General features: G+C 44.0%; 1 protein-coding gene across 4 annotated transcripts; it reads right to left on the bottom strand.

Annotated features, from left to right (window-relative positions):
* Positions 1–9,571: 9,571 nt before the first annotated feature.
* On the bottom strand, positions 9,572–24,670 carry LOC306916905 (uncharacterized protein). 4 transcript variants are annotated; one of them, XR_013789046.1, is made up of 5 exons: positions 24,531–24,649; positions 12,367–12,467; positions 11,445–11,821; positions 11,181–11,325; positions 9,572–9,689 (listed from the first exon to the last, which is right to left on the bottom strand). XR_013789046.1 is itself a non-coding variant. In XM_079494999.1 (4 exons), exons 1-4 carry the CDS (start codon positions 24,547–24,549, stop codon positions 11,320–11,322), a joined length of 483 nt encoding a protein of 160 aa, XP_079351125.1. In that variant the 5' UTR covers positions 24,550–24,649; the 3' UTR covers positions 11,193–11,319. The 4 variants fall into 4 exon arrangements, 1 of the variants encoding a protein (XP_079351125.1); XR_013789045.1 differs by having other exon boundaries at positions 9,644–9,730; positions 12,367–12,505; positions 24,531–24,670; XR_013789047.1 differs by having other exon boundaries at positions 9,644–9,730.
* Between the last annotated feature and the right edge of the window lie 464 nt (positions 24,671–25,134).

Genomic DNA, 25,134 nt, shown 5'->3' with positions numbered 1-25,134 from the left:
GTAAAGTTTCAGAGTAAAGAACAGAGCGGGATTCGAACCCACAACGTCTGGATCATGTGTTCAGCCATGTAACACACTGAGCTACCGGGCTCTCTGTGTTTTGTCATGGTTTCTCCTCTGTATTATCTGACTAACATCCATGATAACACTTAGAGGCACTAAAGACACATGTGATGGAACAGCAAACGCTGTTAAGATGCTCTGTATATGATCCCAAGGCCCCATTTGAAGTGACAACCAGAAGAACCTAAAACAGAAGCCAAACTATGAGGAATCTCAGAGAGCTGAATCAAAGTGAGCTCTGTGGCTCCCGTGTTAAGGCAATGTCTATGTGAGCCAGAGGTTGTGAGTTCAAACCCAGCTGAGCTCATTCTATTTTCACTCTGGAGCATGTTTCGGAGAAGAACACTGGAAAGAGATGGAAAGCTGAGGAGGAGCCGGAGCATGGTGGCTCTCTGGGTTAAACTGCTGTCTATGTGAGCCACAGGTTGTGGGTTCAAGTCCAGCTCATGTCCTTCTGCTCAACACATGTTTTAAAGAGTGACGTCCAGAAGAACACCCTACAACTGTGGAAGTTTACAGAGAACATGGTGGCTCTCACTGTTAAGACACTGTGTATATGATCCTCAGGTTGTGGGTTCAAATCCAGACAAGGCTCTTCTATCTGAATCATAGATGGGCGGTCTGTGGTATACCTATTATTCATTTGGGTGTCCTTGACATGAAGATGTTTGAGAATCATTGTGTTGATAAGAAGAGGCAGCTGAATGGGTAGAGAGGCTGCCTGGAAAGCAGAAGGTCCTGGGTTCGAATCCCGGTCCTGACAATGTGTCAAGGCCTTAACTACTCTTCTGTGGGAATCAAATAGATTAATGGAAGGATGCTTGTTTGCTTAAACATGTGTAGTAACTGGTACCAATAGACTTGTTTGCACTCATTTCCCCTAAATGAGTGCAATTTAGGCTAATCCTGCCATATATAAACATCTATTCCATACACTCGTGCAAAACCAATCATGCACCGTAACAAGAGAAGAAAATTATTTTAGCAGAAAGTTCAGTTATTAATATCATTAGTAATGACATCATTAGTCATTAATATTATAATGCCATCATTCCGACCCCACGAGGACAGGGGTTGAGAACCCCTGTCCTAACCCACTAACCCATTAAATGGATTTTAAGGGGTTTTTTTAGCTAACAAAAATAAAAAAAAATAACAAATTGAGACCCTGTCTGTCCCACATTGTGACTGACAGGCATCAGGGTTCAAATTGAGACCCTGTCTGTCCCACATTGTGACCGACAGGCATCAGTGTTCACATTGAGACCCTGTCTGTCCCACATTGTGACCGACAGGCATCAGGGTTCAAATTGAGACCCTGTCTGTCCCACATTGTGACCGACAGGCATCAGGGTTAATTCAAATTGAGACCCTGTCTGTCCCACATTGTGACTGACAGGCATCAGGGTTCAAATTGAGACCCTGTCTGTCCCACATTGTGACCGACAGGCATCAGGGTTCAAATTGAGACCCTGTCTGTCCCACATTGTGACTGACAGGCATCAGGGTTCAAATTGAGACCCTGTCTGTCCCACATTGTGACCGACAGGCATCAGGGTTCAAATTGAGACCCTGTCTGTCCCACATTGTGACCGACAGGCATCAGGGTTAATTCAAATTGAGACCCTGTCTGTCCCACATTGTGACTGACAGGCATCAGGGTTCAAATTGAGACCCTGTCTGTCCCACATTGTGACCGACAGGCATCAGGGTTCAAATTGAGACCCTGTCTGTCCCACATTGTGACTGACAGGCATCAGGGTTCAAATTGACACCCTGTCTGTCCCACATTGTGACTGACAGGCATCAGTGTTCATTGAGACCCTGTCTGTCCCACATTGTGACTGACAGGCATCAGGGTTCAAATGTCCTTATAGTTTAGTCCCCTAATAGTTGGCCTTCTGTTGTAAAGCTCTCTCATTGTCACTTTTTCTGAAAGATGTGTTTTTAAGCCTGTTAAAATAACATGAAAATGATTTCCCAAAAAAAAGTGAGACACCAGAGGAGTTTATAGTACCACAGACGAAAAACAGTCTTAAGTCCAAATTTCAGACTGACCCCTCCACGAAAAGGCCTCGTTGTCCTGAACCCTTATCTATCATTTATATATTATGGATCAATAGTGTGGACTTAGACTGTTATTCGTCTGTGGTAGATAGCCAATAGGCCTATATGGTCAAATATGACATCAAGGCATTTGACTCATTCAGGGCGGGAACCCTGTTTGGTGTTTTAAGCATCATGTTATACTTTAGCTATTGAAAAATAGCAGATCTACAAGCTCATAGCGCGGCACCGAGAGCTTGTACATCTGCTTTTTTTTTTTAAGTCGTGAAAATGTGTCACAAATCTTTGAATATATATTCTTTCAGAGTGAACGTTTTTAACTCAAATATTTGCTTCTGGAACAACATATTTTCAGATGGGGGTTGGCGGCCAATTACATATATTTTTGGGGGTCCTTGACATGAACATGTTTGAGAAAGACTGACATAAACATGAGGTTTTTCAGAAAACGGTCAGGATTTTAGAAGGCATTTGTAGAATCGACCTCAGGTCTAATAAATGGGTTAATAGCAACTCAAGAAGTAAATTGCTAACCCCGTACTTCAGTGTCGCTTGTGTGGGACAAGTGGAAAGGGGGTGGGGGGGGGGGGGGGCAAACTGTGGAATGCACAAGCGATACTTCTGTTCCTCAAATGAACAGTGTGGATCTGGTCACCCTAAAACACTTAAACCAAGAACAAATATTATTCTCAAATCTTCTATTATCTGTAGAGCTGTATTGACCATTTGCAGACCGCGGCCATGTTTCCATCAGAGTTTGGTGAAAATCACGGATAAGCGACAGGCTATAGTCCATGGTCTCGGACCGCATGCTATAGGGTGCCATTTCTTCACGATTTCGGAGGATTTGAAAAAAAGGTGAAAATCACGGAAAAGCGACAGGCTATAGTCCATGGTCTCGGACCGCATGCTATAGGGTACAATTTTTTCACGATTTCGGAGGATTTGAAAAAAAGGTGAAAATCACGGAAAAGCGACAGGCTATAGTCCATGGTCTCGGACCGCATGCTATAGGGTGCCATTTTTAACGATTTCGGAGGATTTGAAAAAAAGGTGAAAATCACGGAAAAGCGACAGGCTATAGTCCATGGTCTTGGAACGCATGCTATAGGGTGCCATTTTTAACGATTTCGGAGGATTTGAAAAAAAGGTGAAAATCACGGAAAAACGAAAGGCTATAGTCCATGGTCTTGGACCGCATGCTATAGGGTGACAATTGTTCACGATTTCAGAGGATTTAAAAAAAAAGGTGAAAATCACGGAAAAGCGACAGGCTATAGTCCATGGTCTTGGACCGCATGCTATAGTGTGCCTTTTTTCACGATTTCGGATGATTTGAAAGAAAGGTGAAAATCACGGATAAGCGACAGGCTATAGTCCATGGTCTCGGACCGCATGCTATAGGGTGCCATTTTTTACGATTTCGGAGGATTTGAAAAAAAGGTGAAAATCACGGAAAAACGAAAGGCTATAGTCCATGGTCTTGGACCGGATGCTATAGGGTGACAATTTTTCACGATTTCAGAGGATTTAAAAAAAAGGTGAAAATCACGGAAAAGCGACAGACTATATATAGTCCATGGTCTCGGACCACATGCTATAGTGTGCCTTTCTTCACGATTTCGGAGGATTTGAAAAAAAGGTGAGAATCACGGAAAATCGACAGGCTATAGTCCATGGTCTCGGATCACATGCTATAGGGTGCCAATTTTTCACGATTTCGGAGGATTCGAAAAAAAGATGAAAATCACGGAGAAGCGACAGGCTATAGTCCATGGTCTCGGACTGCATGCTATAGTGTGCCTTTTTTCACGATTTCTGAGGATTTGAAAAAAAGGTGAAAATCACGGAAAAGCGACAGACTATATATAGTCCATGGTCTCGGACCACATGCTATAGTGTGCCTTTTTTCACGATTTCGGAGGTTTGAAAAAAGGTGAAAATCAAGGAAAAGCGACAGGCTATAGTCCATGGTCTCGGACTGCATGCTATAGAGCGTCGCAGTCCCACCCCCTTTCATGACGACGCCAGGCCCAGGAAATGATTCCCAATGTATTTTTCCCATAGACATTTCAAAAGGTATTTATTTAAAGACGGTTACGCCGCGGACAAAGCCAACTCGAGTCGTGACAACTCATGACAACAAACACAATATTTTGGACCAAACAAATAATTACAAAGAAGAAAAACAACAAAAAAAGTGTTTTTTTCTTCTTTCTAATTATTTGTTCGGCCCATGATTTGTTGTCATGATTTGTCACGACAAGAGTTGGCTTTGTCCGCGGCGTAAACATCTTTATATAAATACTTTCTGAAATGTCCATGAGGAAAATGAACGGAGAATCATTTCCTGGGCCCTGGTAGGGGGCGGGACTGCGACGCTCTATAGGGTGCAATTTTTCATGATTCTGGAGGATTTGAATAAAAGGTGAAAATCACGGAAAAGCGACAGGCTATAGTCCATGGTCTCGGACCACATGCTATAGCATGCCAATTTTTCACCATTTCGGAGGATTTCAAAAAAAGGTGAAAATCACGGAAAAGTGCGGAAAAGCTATAGTCCATGGTCTCGGACCGTATTACGGACCACTCTTGGTCTAGGGGCAAACTTGGCCCATAATAGTTGGAAGGACGAAACTGATGTCACTTATGTAAAATTATTTAATAAATAGCTATTTACAGACTTGCTCATGACAGAATAAATAGATATATATGTAATGGCTCAGAATGAATGAAATATATATCTACAAAGGCTCAGAATATTGGGTATCAGGATATTTACAAAGGCTTTGCATATGTAAATATAGTTACTTACAAAAGACCAGAGTTCGGACATCTGACCCTAACAAGCATACAGGGACAAAAACTACAACTTACACCTACCAAACAGACGTCCTCTCTCACAGGCACAAACAAAGCAGAACAGAAACACAAACTAATGACAAGTGGCTTAACAGAGCATGGCATCGGCTGCAGGGAGAGCTGCGTTGCTACTCGAAGAGCTGTTGCCACAGACTGTGGTTATAAAGCCCACACTCCAGGAAGACAGCAAAGTCACGTGACCGCCTGGCCAATGGGGAGAGTCGGATGATCAGGCCTACGTCACACCCACAGGACAGTGGCCCACGACGGACATCTTCTGTGGAGGACAATTGCCAAACAGTAACATGTCCAAGGAAACTCATAATAAGCAGCCTATACTGATAAATATATATGGATACACTAGCATTAGCTCCATACATATTTATCACTACTAATCAAACATAATACCAAAAACAGCCAACGGCTGTTACAGACCGCATGCTATAGGATGCCATTTTTCACGATTACGGAGGATTTGAAAAAAAGGTGAAAATCACGGAAAAGTGACAGGCTATAGTCCATGGTCTCGGACCACATGCTTATAGGGTGCAGTAGAGGTATGTGTTTGGCCTCTGTCGGTAATTTAACTCGGAGTGTGTGCAAATGGAACCAAATGGATCCGTTGGTTCTATTTGTACACTCTCAGAGTTACATACCCATAAGGGTCCATTTGGTTCCTAACTATAATTTAGCTGGGGACCCCCTGGAACTCCCTCAAGGACCGCTGGGGGTCCCCGGACCCCACTTTGGGAACCCATGTGCTAGAGCACCCCTGTGGATGGTAGCGCCTGAGGGTGGGGTGTATTAAAGGCCGATATGCATGCAGGTTTTATTGTTACCATGTATGTTATGGGCAATGACATTTACGGACCCACCTTTGGGGTTTGATGTATCTTCTGCCTCTGCCTCCTCACTTCTGGTCGTGACCGCTCAAAGTATATATAGGGCTTAAGTGTTTAACACAATCAGCTCCGGGATTTCTTTCAAAACAGCTGCTTGGTAAGCACACTTTTGTATAACTAAAATGAGAGTAAATTAAATTAGTAAAGTGTGCTTACCAAGCAGCTAACAGAATGCATAAGAATCAATTATCACTCATGTTTGTACGTTAATATTACTTTAACCTCAAAAGGTAGAAAAGTGCTTATCAAGAAAGAAAATGCATAAAGAACGTATTATAGTGGTGCCTATTATCCTGTAGCGTCATTCAAAGTCAATCAAGTTATCTAAGAACAAAGACAATGAATATAAAGCTAAATAGGGCGATTGGTAAGGCAAAGGGCCTTGTTCAAATTGAACTATGCACAAAGATTTATAGATTGGTCGGGGTGTGAAGAAGCTCCCGCCAGCGTGCTGGTGAGGGAGGACTAGCGATGGAGCTCGTTATTTTTTATTCATAACTAGCACCTTATCGAACTGTCTTATCGAGCCCCTTTTGAGCTTTTTCTATTATTTTGTGGAAAGACATGACGCGACAAATTCTGAACAGAACCAATATCTTTACTGTAATAATTACGATAAACATATTTAACCAAAAACTATCACTTGCACTACTATTTACTACTAGGGGCTTCAAATACAGTACTTTTATTTAAATGTTTAGAATATACACACTTTGTAGTGTCCCTTTGTTGTTTAAGACAGCCTGTTTCGTATTGGCTTTGTTGTTGATGTATTGAATGTGGGTGATATATATTATTGATGTATTGAATGTGGGTTATAATATGTGTCTAACAAAAACAGACAATAGACACAGGAGTTAAAAGAAAAAGAAAAAAGATCATTTGTTATTTTTGCATTAGTTCATCAGAACAATTAATCCGCTATACCGAGACACATCCAACATTCCCTTGCATTGGTTCAAAACAATTAAACATCTTTACAGAGAGACGCATCCAACATTCCCTTGCATTGGTTCAAAACAATTAAACATATTTACAGAGACACGTCAAGCATTCCCTTGCATTGGTTTAAAACACAATTAAACAGCTTTATACGTACAAATACTTTAAGTACAAATATAGTTTTATAGTACAATTTTACTGCACAATTATATTCACCCACCTGTCAGAACACATGCATATATGCCTGATACACAATTCAATTCCATTTTATTAAACTGTCAAATCACAACAAGTTGTCTCAAGACACTTTACATGTAGAGCAAAGGACAGCCGCCAGAGCAAGCAATATTGCGACAGTGGTAACGGGAAAAAACTCCCTCCCTTAGGAAGAAACGTCAAGCAGAACCCAACTCTAGGGTAATAGTTATAGAATTTGATTGAAATATTGATTGAAATATTTATTAACAGTTTGCAGAATTACATTACACTTCAAGCACAAACTCAATACAACGACTGTAGAACAAAGAGGAGATCCGGGCACACTTAATGTTAAAAGGAGGAAACTTTATTGAACCGACATGTTTCAACCTATACGGTCTTCATCAGGGTCCTGAATTTCAATACAAAGACTGTGAGTGGACGACCCAATTAAGCATTACACTTGTTTACAAGAGGGTCCACCTTGTTCAATTCATGGATTCGTTGTTAAAATATAGGACTGTTAGTTTAAGGCAGTAATTAAAGAACCATTTTAGAAAACCTTAGTAGTTGTCAAATATAGTGCGCTGTCAGTTTAAGATAGCACAATGGATAAACCTTTCAGAGAACTTTGAATGGAACCAAATGAATCTGAATCTGCTATTTTTCAATAGCTAAAGTATAACATCATGCTTTAAAACACCAAAAGGGGTTCCCACCCAAAATGGGTTAAAATCCTTTAGTAACCTTTGCCAATCCTAGAAAAACCCTTGAACCCTGAACACAATCCAGGCAATGGATAAAACACCTTGGTAAAAGACCCTTAAAAACGAATTAGGAAGATGCAGGAATTCAGACCATGCCGAATTATAAAGTTTAGTGGAATTTATACAAATTGATTCTCAGTGAAAAGATGTTACAGATCCAGGCTTGACATAGCGTTATTCCATAGTTACAAAGTCCGTTCCTGAGTCCTGGATAAAGTTTCTATTCCGTGAATAACACAATTATAGCAAACATGGCGGAATGTTGTTGTTCTATCGTGATTGGCTGAGATTAATCCATGTTGCTGTCAGCTGACGATGACCCACGTGGAGGAGATGGTTGGCATCCCCTCGTTGGTTCAGCAGTGATGGTGGTGGTGGCAGCGTAGTGACGTCGTAGTCACAAGATGGGAAGTCTGATGTCTCATGCATGGAGACGCTGTGGTCATGGTGACCTGTAGATATGAACCCTGACTTCACCTACACTGACTGTGCTGCTTAGCTGGGTGATATGCACATACATACATCTGCACGTACATCTGACAAGCCCCTTTCATCAGGTATCATATGTGACTCTTCACTTTGCATCAGGTGTCATCTACTTGACTCGTCCCGACACCCACAAGCTCTGTGGCACTGAATCGTCCATAATCATAAGGTCTCCTATTGCCAGGTTCATCTTAATCTGAGTCCAATGTTGTGGCACTTGAAGCAGAGATCTCTTCCAAAACAGTCAACAAGATACTGCACTATTTCACCCTTCAGTGTGTATACAAGTCTTTTGTGAACAGTTCAAGTGGCATGACTGAGGTACTGACGCATTTCCATTGCTGACACACGACAAAGGCCAGGTCTGGGTTGGTATGGGTGTTCCATTGTGCAGCGAAGAAGCTTCTTTGGGGTCAAACAAGCCCCCTTGGCTCTGTGTCTCTCCATTTGAGGATGTTTGGCTGTAACTCCAATCCTTGTATTGGGAATTGAAGACCCCTGCATAGAAGGCAGGTGCTGGTACCAGTGGGAGTGAGTGAATTCACATCATCATATGTCTTCTGCAGATCAGTTTTCACCAACATGGAAAAAGGTGGTGTTAGGACGTGTTAGAAGGTCGTGGTTTTAGAAGGACGTGTTAGAAGGAGGTGGTGTTAGAAGGACGTGTTTAGAAAAGGTGGTATTAGAAGTTGTTATTAGAAGAAGTTGGTGGAAGCTGATCTGCAGATAATGTTTGGGTTATAGCCAAACATCATCAAATGGAGAGACACAGAGCCAATGGGCCTCTAGCACCAACACACTACTGTTGTTTGACCCAAAAGTGCCCCCAAGCCTCTTCTCTGCACACTGGAACACCCATACCAACCCAGCCCTGGCCTTTGCTTTGGGTCAGCAATGGAAATATGTCAGCACCTCAGTCATGCCACTTGAGCTGTTCACAAAAGAAGACTCATATACATGCTGAAAGCTTAAAAAGTGCAGTATCTTGTTGACTTGTTTTGTAAGAGATGAGAGTATTTCCTGAAAAGTAGTCTTGAACATCCAAGGTTTCCACCGACAGAAAACAAAATGGAGGTAAATGCAAGGTGCTTATAGAGAGGAGAGATGGTCTGTATGTACCTGTATGGGGACAAAGATCCCTTGCCATCTGCACAGAGTGGCCAGGGTGTGAGCTGATCCAACAGGGGGCGTTCTGTCCAGTCTCATAGCCAGGGAGGAGGCTCCGTCGTCGGGGATGGAGCACCAGGCCGACGCCCAGCACTGGGACACTGCCCTCTGCTGAAGGTCTGGTACACGCCCAGCACTGGGACGCTGCCCTCTGCTGAAGGTCTGGTACACGCCCAGCACTGGGACGCTGCCCTCTGGAAGGTCTGGTACACGCCCAGCACTGGGACGCTGCCCTCTGGAAGGTCTGGTACACGCCCAGCACTGGGATGCTGCCCTCTGCAAGAAACACACACACACCATCATCATGAATCCATTTTACAATCCATTTACCCCAGTAGTCAGGGAATATCGTCAGTATAGTGTCAAATCTGGGAATACATTTCTTACCAAGAACTTTCTTCACCAATGTGTTTGTAAAGGTGTCTACTAACATATCCCACATTGGTTTCTAGTCAACCACCCTAGGGGAAGTTTTGACAGCTGCTGAAAGTTGGTGTGCCATACAACCATTATAAGGCATAATGTTTTAAATTTCATTATGCTTGTCAAACTAGGGTGTTTTCATGATTCTAAATCCATTCCAAGCATTAGTTTTGCACTAAAAACACTCCTAAAAATGGTTGATGAGGTCAAAACATTTGGGTATATTTGGGCAAGTGGCTATGGCCAAACTAGGGGGTCTATGGTCAAACTAGGGGTTTTTCATGATTCTGAACCCATTCCAAGCATTCGTTTTGCATGAAAAACACTCCTTGTGCTAAATTCAGCCATAGCCACTTGCCCAAATGTGCACTGACCTCATCACATTTGTGATGACGGATATGGCCATTTTTGGCCCAAGGATTGTTTTTGGTGAAAAACTAATGCTTGGAATGGATTCAGAATCATGCTACTTAAAACATAATGAAATTTAGAACATTTTACGTTATAGGCTAATGGTTTCAGCAGCTGTCAGAAATTCCCCTAGGGTGGTTGAATAGAAACCAATGTGGGATATGTTAGTAGACACCTTTACAAACACATTGGTGAAGAAAATTCTTGGTAAGAAATGTATTCCCAGATTTTATTAATATCCCCCGACTACAGTGAAAGAGAGGAGAAACGGAGGCGAAGATTGAAGGAAGGTGAAATGAGAAAGGAATCCAAATAAACAATCTGACAACAAATACTGGATTGTTATAAAGCTACAAAGGTATGGTGAAGGTGCATCAACAGTAGTTAACGTGGCATCACAATCATTTTAACCACTTTATCCATTGATATGTTGGATGTTCAAAAGTAGCAGATGTACAAGCTCACAGCGCAGGAGTTTGTGCCACGCTTGCGAGTTTGTGCAATTGCAATTCTTTTCTGGATTGGTATTTTTTTGTTGCTGTAATAAATCTTCTCTTCTGGGCACCACTGGGGAGGCACACTTTGGTTAGACATAGCATTGGTTAGACATTGGTGCATTAAAACGACCGGATTAAGGTTGGTGAGGGGTGCGTTAACGCGACCGGATTAAGGTTGGTGAGGTGTGTTTGGGAGAGGGTTAAGGTTAGGTTTTGGTGTGCTGCCCCGTGGGAGGTTAGGGTTAGGGTGAGGGTTTGAGATAGGTTGTAGCAACTTGTAGGACTAATGACTGGTCAAGCACAACATATTTTCAGATGGGGGTCCGTGGCCAAATACGCATCAGTTGGAGAACCAGTCAATTAAATTACACCATGAAGTCATCTCGTCATCTCACCTGCGGCCGCGGCGCTCTCAGACTGCGTCTCCCATTCCACACCGACGGCAGAGTCCAGACCGTTGCTACGGGAAGCGGTCAGGAAGACCACGCCCCCTTCAGGAAGACCACGCTCCCTTCCGTGGCCACCACCTCTGTGTTAGTTCTGAACAGCAAATACACAGGTAGAGATATTAAACCTACAGTGTGTGTGCGTGCGCGTGCGTGCCTAAATAAATATATTTTTTTGTGGATGCGGTGTGTGGTGTGATGCTCAGCGCTGACCTGTTCAGCGTGGGTCCGATGCGGAACAGGCCGGACAGAGCCAGGTTCTCCAGGACGGTGATGTAGGTGTGCAGCCTCTCCCCCAAGACGGGCTCCTCCGCTGGGGCTGGACGGTGGAGCTGCTCCCCCCAGACGGGCTCCTCCGCTGGGGCTGGACGGTGGAGCTGCTCCCCCCAGACGGGCTCCTCCGCTGGGGCTGGACGGTGGAGCCGCTCCCCCCAGACGGGCTCCTCCGCTGGGGCTGGACGGTGGAGCCGCTCCCCCCAGACGGGCTCCTCCGCTGGGGCTGGACAGCAGCACCGTGAAGGTCTCGTTAGCTTCGGGCTCCGCGCCCAACACCGCCCAGATCTCCAAGGTCTGCCAAGGAAAAACAAACACTGACACTTACATTATTAAAATACAATATGATAATTGAGTCTGCCTTTATGAAATATGTGTCCCTTAGATCTGGTGCGACATGAATATGGTAAAAGTTTTTCCAAAATAGCATACAAATTTCACACAATTTCCAACTCTGAATTTGAACCGATTCGGTAGAATGGCCCATATACAGGAGACTTCAATTCCCAACACAAGGTTTGGGGTTACAGCCAAACATCATCAAATGGAGACACACAGCCAATGGGCCTCTAGCACCAACTCACTACTGTTGTTTGACCCAAAAGTGCCCCCAAGCTTCTTCTCTGCACGATGGAACACCCATACCAACCCAGACCTGGCCTTTGCCGTGGGTCAGCAATGGAAATATGTCAGCACAATCAGTCATGACACGTGAGCTGTTCACAAAAGAAGACTCCTATACATGCTGAAGGGTGAAAAAAATGACTTGTTTTGGAAGAGATGGGCAAGTACCTCTCTGATTCAAGAGCCACAAAAATGCACTTGGATTAAGAGGAAGATAAAATACAGTGTGGTGGTGTACTATGATATGGTAGCAGTCCTTGGCCGTGCTCTGGGAGAAGGCCGGGTCCACAGTCACACTCTTGATAGGCAGCTGGGGGTCCATAATACAAGTCCATGGAACTGCAGAGTGGGAGACAAAAAGAGACTCCGGGGAGAAGCTCCCCGGATGACGAGTTAGTTGCAGGTCTTACTGGACCGTGAGTCTGTACAGTGTTAATAACAATCGCACTGATGGGAAACGAACCCACACAACCAAGGGGGGAGAGGGGAGGAGAAAAGGGAGGATGAGGGGGGGGTGGGAGAGGGGGAGACGTAGCGTTCTCAACGGGTCCGAAAATTAAGGCCCAGCCCTACCCTACCCGGGTCGGCCCGAGGCTCGGCCTGACCCAAACAATTACCATAATGTTAGGCCACTAGATGGTTCAATATACAGAGAACAGTGTGAGAGAACAGACTTATCGCCGAAATAAAGGATTTATGCAACTCGTTGGCTGTTAATGTTCCATTTCCACCATTGTAATTCCAGGGGTGAGTAAACATCTCTGAAGTAGCAGCTCCCTTTATTTTAGTTTTAGAAGTGACGGTTATGTCTAAGTTATGGAACTTCTCCATCAAGGTTCAAGGTTCAAGGTGTTTATTGTCACACAGATGTACAGGTACAGCATTGTGAAAAACTTACGTTGGGTGATGCTCCACAATACACATAAGTAAAAAAGTAGTAAATAATTAAATAACGATACTAAGTATAAAAGTTTTAAAAGTTTAAAGAACTCAGGTCAGTATACAAGGCCGTAATACCATGGCATGTTCAGTGTTCATTCATTTAGGCTTGTTAAGCAGCCTTACAGCCTGGGGGAGGAAACTGTTCTTTAGTCTGCTTGTGTTGGCTTTGATACTTTGGTACCTCTTCCCCGAGGGCAGCAGCCTGAAAAAAACTGTATGGGGGTGTGTGGGGTCCTTAATGATCCTCAGGGACTTCCTGAGGCATCGCTGAGTGTACAGCTCCTCCATGCTGGGCAGCCGACACCCAGTGATGCGCTCGGCTGAGCGCACCACCCTTCTGAGGGCCTTGTGGTCCCCGTCTGTGCAGCTCCCATACCAGCTGGTGAAGCTGCTTGTCAGAAGGCTCTCAATCGTCCCTCGGTAGAAGTTCCTAATGATTGTAGGACTCAGGCCGAACTTTTTTAGGCGTCTGAGACCATATAAGCGTTGTTGCGCTTTTGCAACCACCACAGTTGTGTGTGCCTCCCATTTAAGTTTTTCGTGGATGTTCACCCCCAAGTACTTGAAGGTTTCCACCCTCTCCACCACAGCGCCGTTGATCGTGACAGGAGGATGTGGGTCCCTCCCCCGCCTGTAGTCCACGATGACCTCCTTGGTCTTGGAGACATTCATCAGGAGATGATTCTCCTCACACCACCGCTCTAGGTTGGTCACTTCCTCCCTGTACGCTGCCTCGTCGTCTCCGGTGATCAGCCCCACCACCACCGTGTCGTCAGCAAACTTCACGATGGTGTTTGTAGGGTGTGAGGCCACACAGTCATGTGTGTAGAGGGAGTACAGGAGTGGACTGAGAACACAGCCCTGTGGTGCTCCTGTACTGAGAGTCAATGGGGAGGAGGTGCAGTCGCCCACTCTCACCACCTGGGGGCGGCCCGTCAGAAAGTCCAGGATCCAGTCGCACAGAGCTGCGTGCAGACCCAGATCCTGGAGCTTAATGACGAGCCTAGATGGTATTATAGTGTTGAACGCCGAGCTGTAATCCACGAAGAGCAGTCTCACGTAGGTGTTCTTCCCCTCCAGGTGGGAGAGGGCAGTGTGGAGGACATGCGAAATGGCGTCCTCCGTACTCCTGTTGGCACGGTAAGCGAACTGCAAGGGGTCCAGGGTGGGGGGGAGCATAGGACATATTTGTGCCTTAACCAGTTCCTCAAGACACTTACTGGCTATGGGTGTGAGGGCTATGGGGCGCCAGTCATTAAGACTGGTCACTTTCTGCTGTTTGGGGATGGGAATGATGGTGCTGGACTTGAAGCAGGTGGGAACAGTTCTGAGGGAGAGAGACTCGTTGAATATCCCCGTAAACACCCCTGCCAGCTGGTGGGCACAGGCTTTCAGGACACGTCCCGGGATGCCGTCTGGACCGGCTGCCTTGCGTGGATTAATCCGACTGAAGGAGCGGCGGACGTCAGCCTCACTGATGGTAAAGGGACAGTCAGAGGGGGGTTGCGGGGGGGTCTGTTCTCCCACAGAGGTGGAGGTGAGGGAGGGGGCAGTCGTGTTGACAGAGGGTTCAAACCTGGCGTAGAATGAGTTAAGTTCATCTGGGAGGGTAGGTGTTATTTGTGGGGTTTGGTTTGTTTTCCCCCTATAATCACTTATAGCCTGGAGTCCACACCATAGGTGCCTCGGGTTGTTAGTAACGAGCTTGGACTCCATTTTCTGGCTATATTCCCTCTTTGCCAGTTTGATGGTTGCCCTGAGTGAATAGTTTGCCTTTTTATACTCCTCCTGAGAACCAGACCGATGAGCTATGAGCCGAGTATGGAGAGCTGTCCTTACTTCAGCATTCAGCCATGGTTTCTGGTTGGGCATGATTTTTATTTTCCTCATAGGGACAACATCCTCTGTGCACTTTCTGATGTAGCTGGTGACAGTGTCTGTGTAGTCGTTCAGATTTCCCGCAGCCTTGAACGCATCCCAGTCAGTGTTGTCAAAACAATCTTGAAGGATGCCTTCTGATTGGTCTGACCAACGATGTACCGTCCTATAGACCGGGGCTTCCCGTTTCAGCCTCTGCCTATAGGCGGGGAGGAGCAGGATGGAGCAGTGATCGGATTTGCCAAATGCCGGACGGGGGAGGGCTCTGTAACCATTGCGGAAGGGAGAGTAGCAGTGGTCCAGCGTGTTTGCACCTCGGGTTCCGAAGTGGATATGCTGCTGGAGTTTGGGCATAATCTTTTTAAGATTTGCCTGGTTGAAATCTCCAGCCACGACAAGCGCTGTATCTGGCTGATGTGTCTCCTGCCTGCTGATCGCGTCGTGGAGTTCCTCAAGCGCTGTGTTTGTGTTGGCGTGTGGCGGGATGTAAACAGCGGCGATGGTGACCGAAGTAAATTCCCTTGGGAGCCAAACAGGACGACACTGCAGCATGATGTACTCGAGGTCGCGGGTACAGGCTTTTCCAACTGTTACGATGTTGCCCTGGTCACACCAGGCCCGGTTGACCAAGAGACAAACACCTCCTCCCGTCTTCTTCCCGGAGAGAACCGGGTCTCGATCCGCCCGGTGGACAGAGAAGCCCGGGACATCAATGGCATGCTCCGGTACTTCAGCTGACAGCCAGGTTTCCGTAAGGCAAATTACATTACAGTTCTTGATGTCAGGCTGGAAGTATATCCGCGCGCGTAAGTCATGCAGTTTATTTTCCAAAGACTGCACGTTAGCCAGTAACATGCTGGGAAGTGGAGCACGGTGTGCACGCCGTCTCAACCGAACCAGGACGCCGGCTCTCCTGCCTCTTTTCCTCCGCTGTAGTTCGGGGAACAAGGCGATGGGATCCGCGTATCTCCTGCGGTGAGTGTGGCTCTCTACTTTGATGTTTAGTAGCATCTTCCTGCTGTAGGTGATTCTCGTCATTGTATAGCTGTCAGGTCCCCTAAACTACGTTAAACTGATGTTGTAAGATATCAGTTTGTAATAAGGGTCCTATCATCAAAACTAGATATTGATAAATATCAGTTTTGTCGCTAGTTTGCTAAGTTTGTGGAGCTCCCAACACGTCGCCCTCACCCTCCTCACGGCGCCACAGCACAGCAGATCTAACCAGTAGACATCATTCACCGTTGTGCAACATTCCTGAACAGAGATAGACTACATTATTTTTATCAACTGCCAATTTGGCTATAATTAGCCAAAATTGAGTAACGTAATGAGAGTACCACAATTTCAAAAGTAAGGGGTTACTTTCACTTACTTTTGGATTACTTTCATGCAAAACTATTTAATTAGATAAAACAAGTTTTATCATTGATAACCAGACAAGAATGTTTTTCAATAATGAAAAAACTACAGAAATAGTTAAATCAGTGGTTCTCAACGATACCACCTCAGAAAATATTTGGCTCTTAAGTAGACCTACCAACATTATGATTCATTTTAAAATACAGTCTTATTCAGGCACAGTTTGTACAAAAGGTAACTTTATTCCTAATCATTATAATAATAATTCCTAATCATTATAATAAAATATGTATACAGCCAAAAGCAATTGGTATAGGCCTATTGGAAAAACAAATGGTACTTTAACAAATACGTTCTCACATGGCAGACACACACACACACACACACACACACACACACACACACACACACACACACACACACACACACACACACACACACACACACACACACACACACACACACACACACACACACACACACACACACACACACACACACACACATTATAGCGCGATTGAGCTGACAAGTTTAACTTTGCAATGAGAGACCAACAGCTGTAATTAATCACAGACTGATTCAGTTTGCATTTAGAAATCAACTATTGTTGTAGGCTATGTCGTTTTGAAATGATCTTGATACGACCACCACACTGGTCAACACAGAAGCTGTTGAGAGCTGCATGTTAATGATATGATCCATAGAGTTATGGTTATGTCTGCATCATAGCGAGCAATGCATAGCCTACTGGAGTGCCATTTGAACGGAATGTATCATTTTCCACCCGTGACCCCGCAGCTACAGAGCGCTCCACACACACACCCCGCCTCCTGTTTTCCCCTATACAGTTCACTGACCAGAGTGTCCGCTGGCTATAGATCATCACGCGATATAATGGAATATAATATAATATATATAATATAGGGACTGGAGAGTTGGATTCTGACGTGGTGCTGCTGGGACCGCCGCTGCTTGTGTGCCCACTGTGCAGTGCATTATGGGTAGCGGCAGCGACACACACAGTGAACCCCTAATTGCTCCCGATGAGCAGGTTGGTGCCTTGCATGGTTTCCTCTGCCATCAGTGTATGAATGTGTGTGTGTGAATGTAATGCAAAATTACTGCCTAATCAAGCCTGTAATAAATTGATGAGGGGAGAATGTAATCAAGGGGAGAATGTAATCAAGCCTGTAATAAATTGATGAGGGGAGAATGTAATCAAGGGGAGAATGTAATCAAGCCTGTAATAAATTGATGAGGGGAGAATGTAATCAAGCCTGTAATAAATTGATGAGGGGAGAATGTAATCAAGGGGAGAATGTAATCAAGCCTGTAATAAATTGATGAGGGGAGAATGTAATCAAGCCTGTAATAAATTGATGAGGGGAGAATGTAATCAAGCCTGTAATAAATTGATGAAGGGAAGGGGAAGGGGAGAATGATGAGGGGAGAATGTAATCAAGCCTGTAATCCCCGTTACTGTAATCCAGTTAGTTAGTAAGACGCCATTTACCTTTTTTTTACTCCGATTACATAACAGCGTTACCTGTAATCCGTTGCTTCCCAACCCTGCACACCGCTCATGGTGTTTTCAACAGCTTACAGATCTGTTATTTTGGGCACATACCAATGAGGCGCGCCACGTGACGACTGCTACAATACTAAGCATTTTGGAAACCAAATGGCCTGTACAGTGGACTGTAACACAACTGTGATCATGTAGCTTACGTGTAGCGTTTACACATGTAGTTAGAATGCAATCAGTTGCAACTGCAATTTTGTATGTAGGCCTATTTAGAATGCAGTAACAGTTGCACCTGGAGGCAGACATCAAGACCATGAAGATGACCTGGAACCAGCTGGAGAGAACAGCTCAAGACAGAGATGCCTGGAGATCGCTTGTTGACGGCCGATGCCCCAGAAGGGGCAGTAGGCGTAAGTAAGTAAGTAACAGTTGCACCTTACATAAATGTTGTTGCATGGTGAATCATGATATTGACTGTTTCTCACCTTATAGTCTCCTTCACGGCGCATGATGATGCCTTGATCAAATGGGTTTAGTACGGTTCAAGGAATCCAGGAACCTGGAGAAAGGACCTCCTGTCAATACTTGCCTGATGCCAGGAAGAACAGTCATGTGAGAAATACTCGCCTGATTTCAGGAATTAAACTGTTACGTGATAAATACTCGCCTGATTTCAGGAAGAAAACTGTTACATGAGAAATACTCGCCTGATTTCAGGAAGAAAACTGTTACATGAGAAATACTTGCCTGATTTCAGGAACAACCGTTATGTGAGAAATACTTGCCTGATTTTAGGAAGAAAACTGTTACATGAGAAATACTTGCCTGATTTCAGGAACAACCGTTATGTGAGAAATACTTGCCTGATTTCAGGAAGAAAACTGTTACATGAGAAATACTTGCCTGATTTCAGGAACAACCATTATGTGAGAAATACTTGCTTGATTTCAGGAACAACCGTTATGTGAGAAATACTTGCCTGATTTCAGGAAGAAAACTGTTACATGAGAAATACTTGCCTGATTTCAGGAACAACCGTTATGTGAGAAATACTTGCCTGATTGCAGGAAGAAAACTGTTACATGAGAAATACTTGCCTGATTTCAGGAACAACCATTATGTGAGAAATACTTGCCTGATTTCAGGAACAACCGTTACATGAGAAATACTTGCCTGATTTCAGGAACAACCGTTATGTGAGAAATACTTGCCTGATTTCAGGAAGAAAACTGTTACATGAGAAATACTTGCCTGATTTCAGGAAGAAAACTGTTACATGAGAAATACTTGCCTGATTTCAGGAACAACCATTATGTGAGAAATACTTGCCTGATTTCAGGAACAACCGTTACATGAGAAATACTTGCCTGATTTCAGGAACAACCGTTATGTGAGAAATACTTGCCTGATTTCAGGAAGAAAACTGTTACATGAGAAATACTTGCCTGATTTCAGGAACAACCGTTATGTGAGAAATACTTGCCTGATTTCAGGAAGAAAACTGTTACATGAGAAATACTTGCCTGATTTCAGGAACAACCATTATGTGAGAAATACTTGCCTGATTTCAGGAACAACCGTTACATGAGAAATACTTGCCTGATTTCAGGAAGAAAACTGTTACATGAGAAATACTTGCCTGATTTCAGGAACAACCGTTATGTGAGAAATACTCGCCTGATTTCAGGAAGAAAACTGTTAAGTGAGAAATATTCGTTTGATTTCAGGAACAAAACTGTTACGTGAGAAATACTTGCTTGATTTTTAGCAAGAACCGTTACGTGATAAATACGTAATAGTTATTGGGGCGGCAGTGGCTCAGGGGTAGAGTTGCCAGTTGGGAACCGAAAGGTTCCCAGATCGGGCTCCCCCAGAGTTTGTGTCAAAGTGTCCTTGAGCAAGACTCTGAACCCCTAGTTGCTCCCGATGAGCAGGTTGGTGCCTTGCATGGTTTCCTCTGCCATCAGTGTATGAATGTGTGTGTGTGAATGGGTGAATGTAATGCAAAATTACAGCGCCTTGGATAAAGACTGTTAAATAAGATGTCGGTATTGATTTCACACTGGTCTTTGCTTATTTTGACATGATGGTACTAATTTTGTGGTGCTGTTCTTATTTTTAATATTACACTGCTTATGTATTATGCCTTTTGTAATCTTGGCATCATTGAAAATGACGGCTCTTTTTGAAAAGAAATAAACGTTAAAAATAAAAAATAAAAATAAAATAAAATAAAAGATGAAAGTATTCGCAGTTTGTACTTAAGTAAAAGTATCAGTACCAAATCGTATACATTGTCTGGTTCGGTGTTCAAGATTTACTTGAGTAAAAGTACAAAAGTATTGGCACCAAAATATACAGTTAAAGTACTGATTAGGCAGAAGGTCACGTTTAAGAAGTTTTCAAATGTATAAAACAAATGTATGTATATTTAAAAAAATCCTTTGAAGATAACAGATCTACAAACTCACAAGGTGACGCAAGGTACTTCTTCCACCACTGAATATAAAACATGATGCTGGGTGTTTGTGCACGGTTAGAGAGAGAGCAGGGGGTGCAGAGTTGTACTCAGTAGGTGCGTTTACATGGACACCTTTCTTCCAATCTGATTAAAATAAACCCGATTGAAGGTTTTGGATCAAGTGTTTACATGGGGCAAGTTCAATCCGATCAGGTGTTTACATGTGCCCACTTTTAATCAGATTAGCTACTGTTTGTATAATGAAATCAGACCCATGTAAGTGGTGATGTACTCAGGGGCGGCCTTAGAGACCGGGAGGCCCCGTTCATGACGTCATTTTTTCCCACTTTTTTTGTCAGTGTCTCAGCGCTGCTAGTGCAGTGAGTGCCCCGTTCATGACGTCATAATTTTAATAATTAATAATTATTATCAAAAAGAAAAAAAAATATTTTTTCCCCCCTCTTTTTTTGTCAGTGTCTCAGCGCTGCTAGTGCAGTGAGTGCACACAGGAGGCCCCGTTCATGACATACTGTACTGATACCGTATTTGTACTGTAGCCTACTACATTGTACTGTACTGTACTGATACCGTACTTGTACTGTAGCCTACTACATTGTACTGTACTGTACTCGTACTGTAATGCACTTGTACTGTAGTCGTACTGTACTTACTTGTACTATACTGTACTCATACTGTACTACATTGTACTGGGTGACAATGTTATCACACGTAAAGATGAAATTACCTACCTAGGTTCCATCCTGGAGGCTAATCTTTCCGGTGATAAAATGGCCACCAACGTAATCAAAAAGGTCAACCATAGAACAAGATTCCTTTACAGGATCTCCTCACTGGTCAACAAAAACACCTTGAAGACCTTAACAGGAGCCCTTGTACAGGGTTTCTTTGACTATGCATGCACCTCCTGGTACCACAGCACCTCAAAGGCCCTTAAAACCAGGCTCCAGACTTCCCAAAACAAACTGGTCAGGCTCCTACTTGACCTAGCCCCCCGAACCCACCTCACCCCTGCCCACTTCGACAGGCTGGAATGGCTTAGGGTCGACGACAGAGTACAGCATCTTGCAATGGGTCTGGTCCACAAGATTCGATACACCACCAAGATACCCATGTACCTGTCTAGATACTTCCTTAATGTTAACGAAGTCCACACCCACAACACCAGAGGGAGTGCAACGAACCATGTACAACCCAGATTCGGCACAAACAAGGGACTAAATTCTTTTCGCTCCTATGCCACCAAAATGTGGAACGCCCTACAAACTGTCATTAAGACATGCGAATCCCTTGACTCTTTCAAAACCGCTCTCAAAGGGCACCTACGGACGGCTGCAATTCGAAACTGGCCCCTGTAAAATCGGAATCCCTCAAACACGAACGCATGGACAACACAAGAGACGGTCGCGGCCACACAGCCAACTCAAGGTATGGCCACTGAGCCAACTTGGGGACCCAACGCAGCTCCTCCAAGGAAAACAAACAAATTAACGGAGCTGAACGTGAATCCCCCCCCACCGCCCACCCCTTTTTTTCCCCCTCACTGTATATGTTTCTTTTCCCTTTTTACCTCCTTTATGATGAATTCCTGTTCTGTCTATAGAAGTGTCTATTTGTACGTCTCTAAATGTTTTGATGATTTGAACATGGTGGACCCTATTGGAAACAAGTGTAATGCTTAATTGGGTCGTCCACTCACAGTTAACAGCCTTTGTATAGAGTTTGTGCTTGAAATGTACTGTAATTCTGCAAACTGTTAATAAATTCTTCAATCAATCAATCAATACTGTAGGGCATTCACTTCTAGTCATTTTTACTAGTTGACTAGTTGCCTAGTTTTCTAGTCGACTAGTTGATTAACTACCTATTATGTAAAAGTATAGTACAGTACAGTACAGTACAGTAGGCTACGAGTACACTCCACTAAAAAAATCTCAACTTCCCATCATGCACCTGTGCACGGTGTGAAGCTCGACAGCGCCACTTTGTCACCTGTTGGTACCCTAAACGGACGGACAGACATACATACAGACAGACAGACATAGGGACACACATTGCCGTTCCTTAAGTGGCTGCACCACTCAATAATACATTATTATTATTATACACACAGCTAACCCTATTATTATTAATAGGCCTATTATTACTATAAAATGGGTCACCACATGTGTTTTCCCACTTTTACCCATTCTTCCCTCCCGCCTTTACACACACTGAACTGTTTTTTTGGGGGGGGGGTTTAATCGGGAGGCCCCCGATGCTCGAGGCCCGTTTCAATTGAAACGATTGAAACATATATAAGGCCGCCACTGGATGTATTTGGATTTGTTTCGTTAATGAAGCAGCAGAGCAGTTTGACTTCAACTTTTCTGATGGGGGAAATGAGTGGAGAAGATGAGCATAAGAACAAAGGGATTGTAATGGTAGGCCTACCTAATACCTATAGGCTATAGAGCGTCGCAGTCCCGCCCCCTACCATGGCCCAGGAAATGAATCCCAATGCATTTTTCCCATAGACATTTCAAAAAGTATTTATTTAAAGACGGTTACGCCGCGGACAAAGCCAACTCGAGTCGTGACAACTCATGACAACACAAACAATATGGACCAAACAAATAATTACAAAGAAGAAAAACAACAAAAAAAGTGTTGTAACCTGCCGTTTTTTTCTTCTTTCTAATTATTTGTTCGGCCCAAAACATTGTGTTTGTTGTCATGATTTGTCACGACTCGAGTTGGCTTTGTCCGCGGCGTAAACGTCTTTAAATAAATACTTTCTGAAATGTCTATGAGGAAAATGAACGGAGAATCGTTTCCTGGGCCATGGTAGGGGGCGGGACTGCGACGCTCTATAGGCCTACTGTTACAACGCTGCTGTTTGTGTAGGCCTACAGGCTACAGCCCTACTTGTAGATGGGCTTGCCCACTTCCAACCCATGCCAGTTAGCCCACATGTAGACCATGTTGGAACTACATGGGCTTGCCCACTTCCAACCCATGCAAGTTAGCCCACATGTAGACCATGTTGGAACTACATGTTCCCAGTTCAAGCCCATTCCCACTTGTACCCATGTATCCCGCATTGAAACCACATGGGACCCAAGTGGACGTGCTGGCTGGGTTCCATCTCTCCTCTCTCATCTCTGTCGAGAATGCAACTAGCCTACTTGGACTGTGTCTGTTTAGCAATGGTAGGCTACTGAATGGTAGAGCCTTCAGACGTCGGAGTTGATTGATTTCCAGATTATTTTGTGGCTAGTAATTAATAACCCTTATGGTCTGAGTCGTCTCGTCTTTATACTATTTATTATTAATTCAGCTTTCACATTTTACCCTACCCTATAGTTGCAATGGAAAGAATATTATATAAAATATCTATATATACAATGAAAAATATTAAGAGTACATGGCATGCACGCCATTTAAAATGTCAAATAGGCTAATGTGGAATTTTACGCAGGTGGTTCCAAATGATGAATTGATTACATCACTAGCAAAAGACGTGAAACTAGGTCAAATCAATTACTGTAGCTGCAGCGGAGCTGTTCCAACTCTGACTTGAAGCAGCGGAGCTGGTCCGACTGACTTGAAGCACACTAAACTGACCAGCACGGCTTCAAGTTTAAACCATAATGGCATGTAGGCATATTGGATATCAACTTTCTTCAGCCAAACAGAAACAGATCTGCGATCACAGAGGCAGGGGGGGGGGGGGGGGGGGGGGGCAGCGCATGCAACTTCAGGTAGCATACGAGTGATTCTCATCATCCATTATCTCAGTGGCTGCAACACTTTTATTTATTTATACTTTTTATTTGCATGGGAGATTTTCGGCTATAGTGCCGTGTGTGTGTGTGTGTGTGTGTGTGTGTGTGCACATGCGCTTGCAGAGAGAGAGGGGGGAGAGGGAACGAGAGAGAGGTATACCGCCTCATCGCACTGCCAAAAACAAGGAGGTTAAGCAACAGAAATTGCCGACGATTTGATGTGCAGAAAGAACATATCAGATTCTAATCGGTTTAAGGTGTATACATGGAAGAAATGTCCTCTTGATCGGGTTTAAAAAAAGTCTAGACCACCCCTCTGCACCCGATTAGAATTTAAATCGGGTCGGACTTGATCGGGTTTATTTAGGTGTATACATGGATATTTTAAATCGGGTGTATTTAAAACCTTGTTTTAACCCGATTAGAACGTGACATGTAAACGTGCCTACTGTGATGTCTCTCGTCCATCCTGGGTCGTCAATCCTGCGCAGTGGGTCGTTGGTCTGTCTGTCTGCGCAGTGGGTCATTGGTCTGTCTGCGCAGTGGGTCGTTGCTATGTCTGTCTGCGTAGGAGTAGCGAAGACATTGAGCGAGGTCTATAAACTGTTCCCTAAACACGTACAAAATAAATAAACACGTACAAAATAAATACAAAAATGTTAAAAGATACTGATAACGGATTCACCTTGAACTCTTGTTGAATAATCATAATAACCTTTTTGATTGTCAAGTTAGAATTGATGAGGTGAAACGTTGGCATGTTTTCTAAAATAAATGACACATGGAAGAGTTACTGTCAATGAGGGCTAGGTGTACTACAATAGACAAAGTAAAAGATTGCAATTATGCAGATGTATTAAGTAATTATGTATGTAAGGAACCTGTTACGGTGAGTAGGGATGAGGACTCAAATGCAGGAGACACCACTGAGGCAGAACAATTAAACTTAGAAGGATTCATTAATCAAACTCAGGATCTTCCACAACTGGGCAAAAGGCAGATAAAACTCAGAATGCATAACAGGAACTCACCCAACAGGGAACTAACGAACCA

The sequence above is a fragment of the Electrona antarctica genome, assembly GCF_951216825.1.
Source record: "Electrona antarctica genome assembly, chromosome: 24".
Taxonomy (NCBI): Eukaryota; Metazoa; Chordata; class Actinopteri; order Myctophiformes; family Myctophidae; genus Electrona; species Electrona antarctica.
The sequence above is the reverse complement of the archived record's forward strand: the minus strand, read 5'-3'. Positions and strand labels throughout refer to the sequence as shown.

Bases quoted from the DNA above. Each gene is read 5' to 3' on its own strand.
- LOC306916905 (XM_079494999.1), bottom strand. The intron at 11,802-12,366 runs GTACACCACCAC...TTTCCTTGGCAG, and splicing joins AGGACTGCTACCATATCATA to ACCTTGGAGATCTGGGCGGT.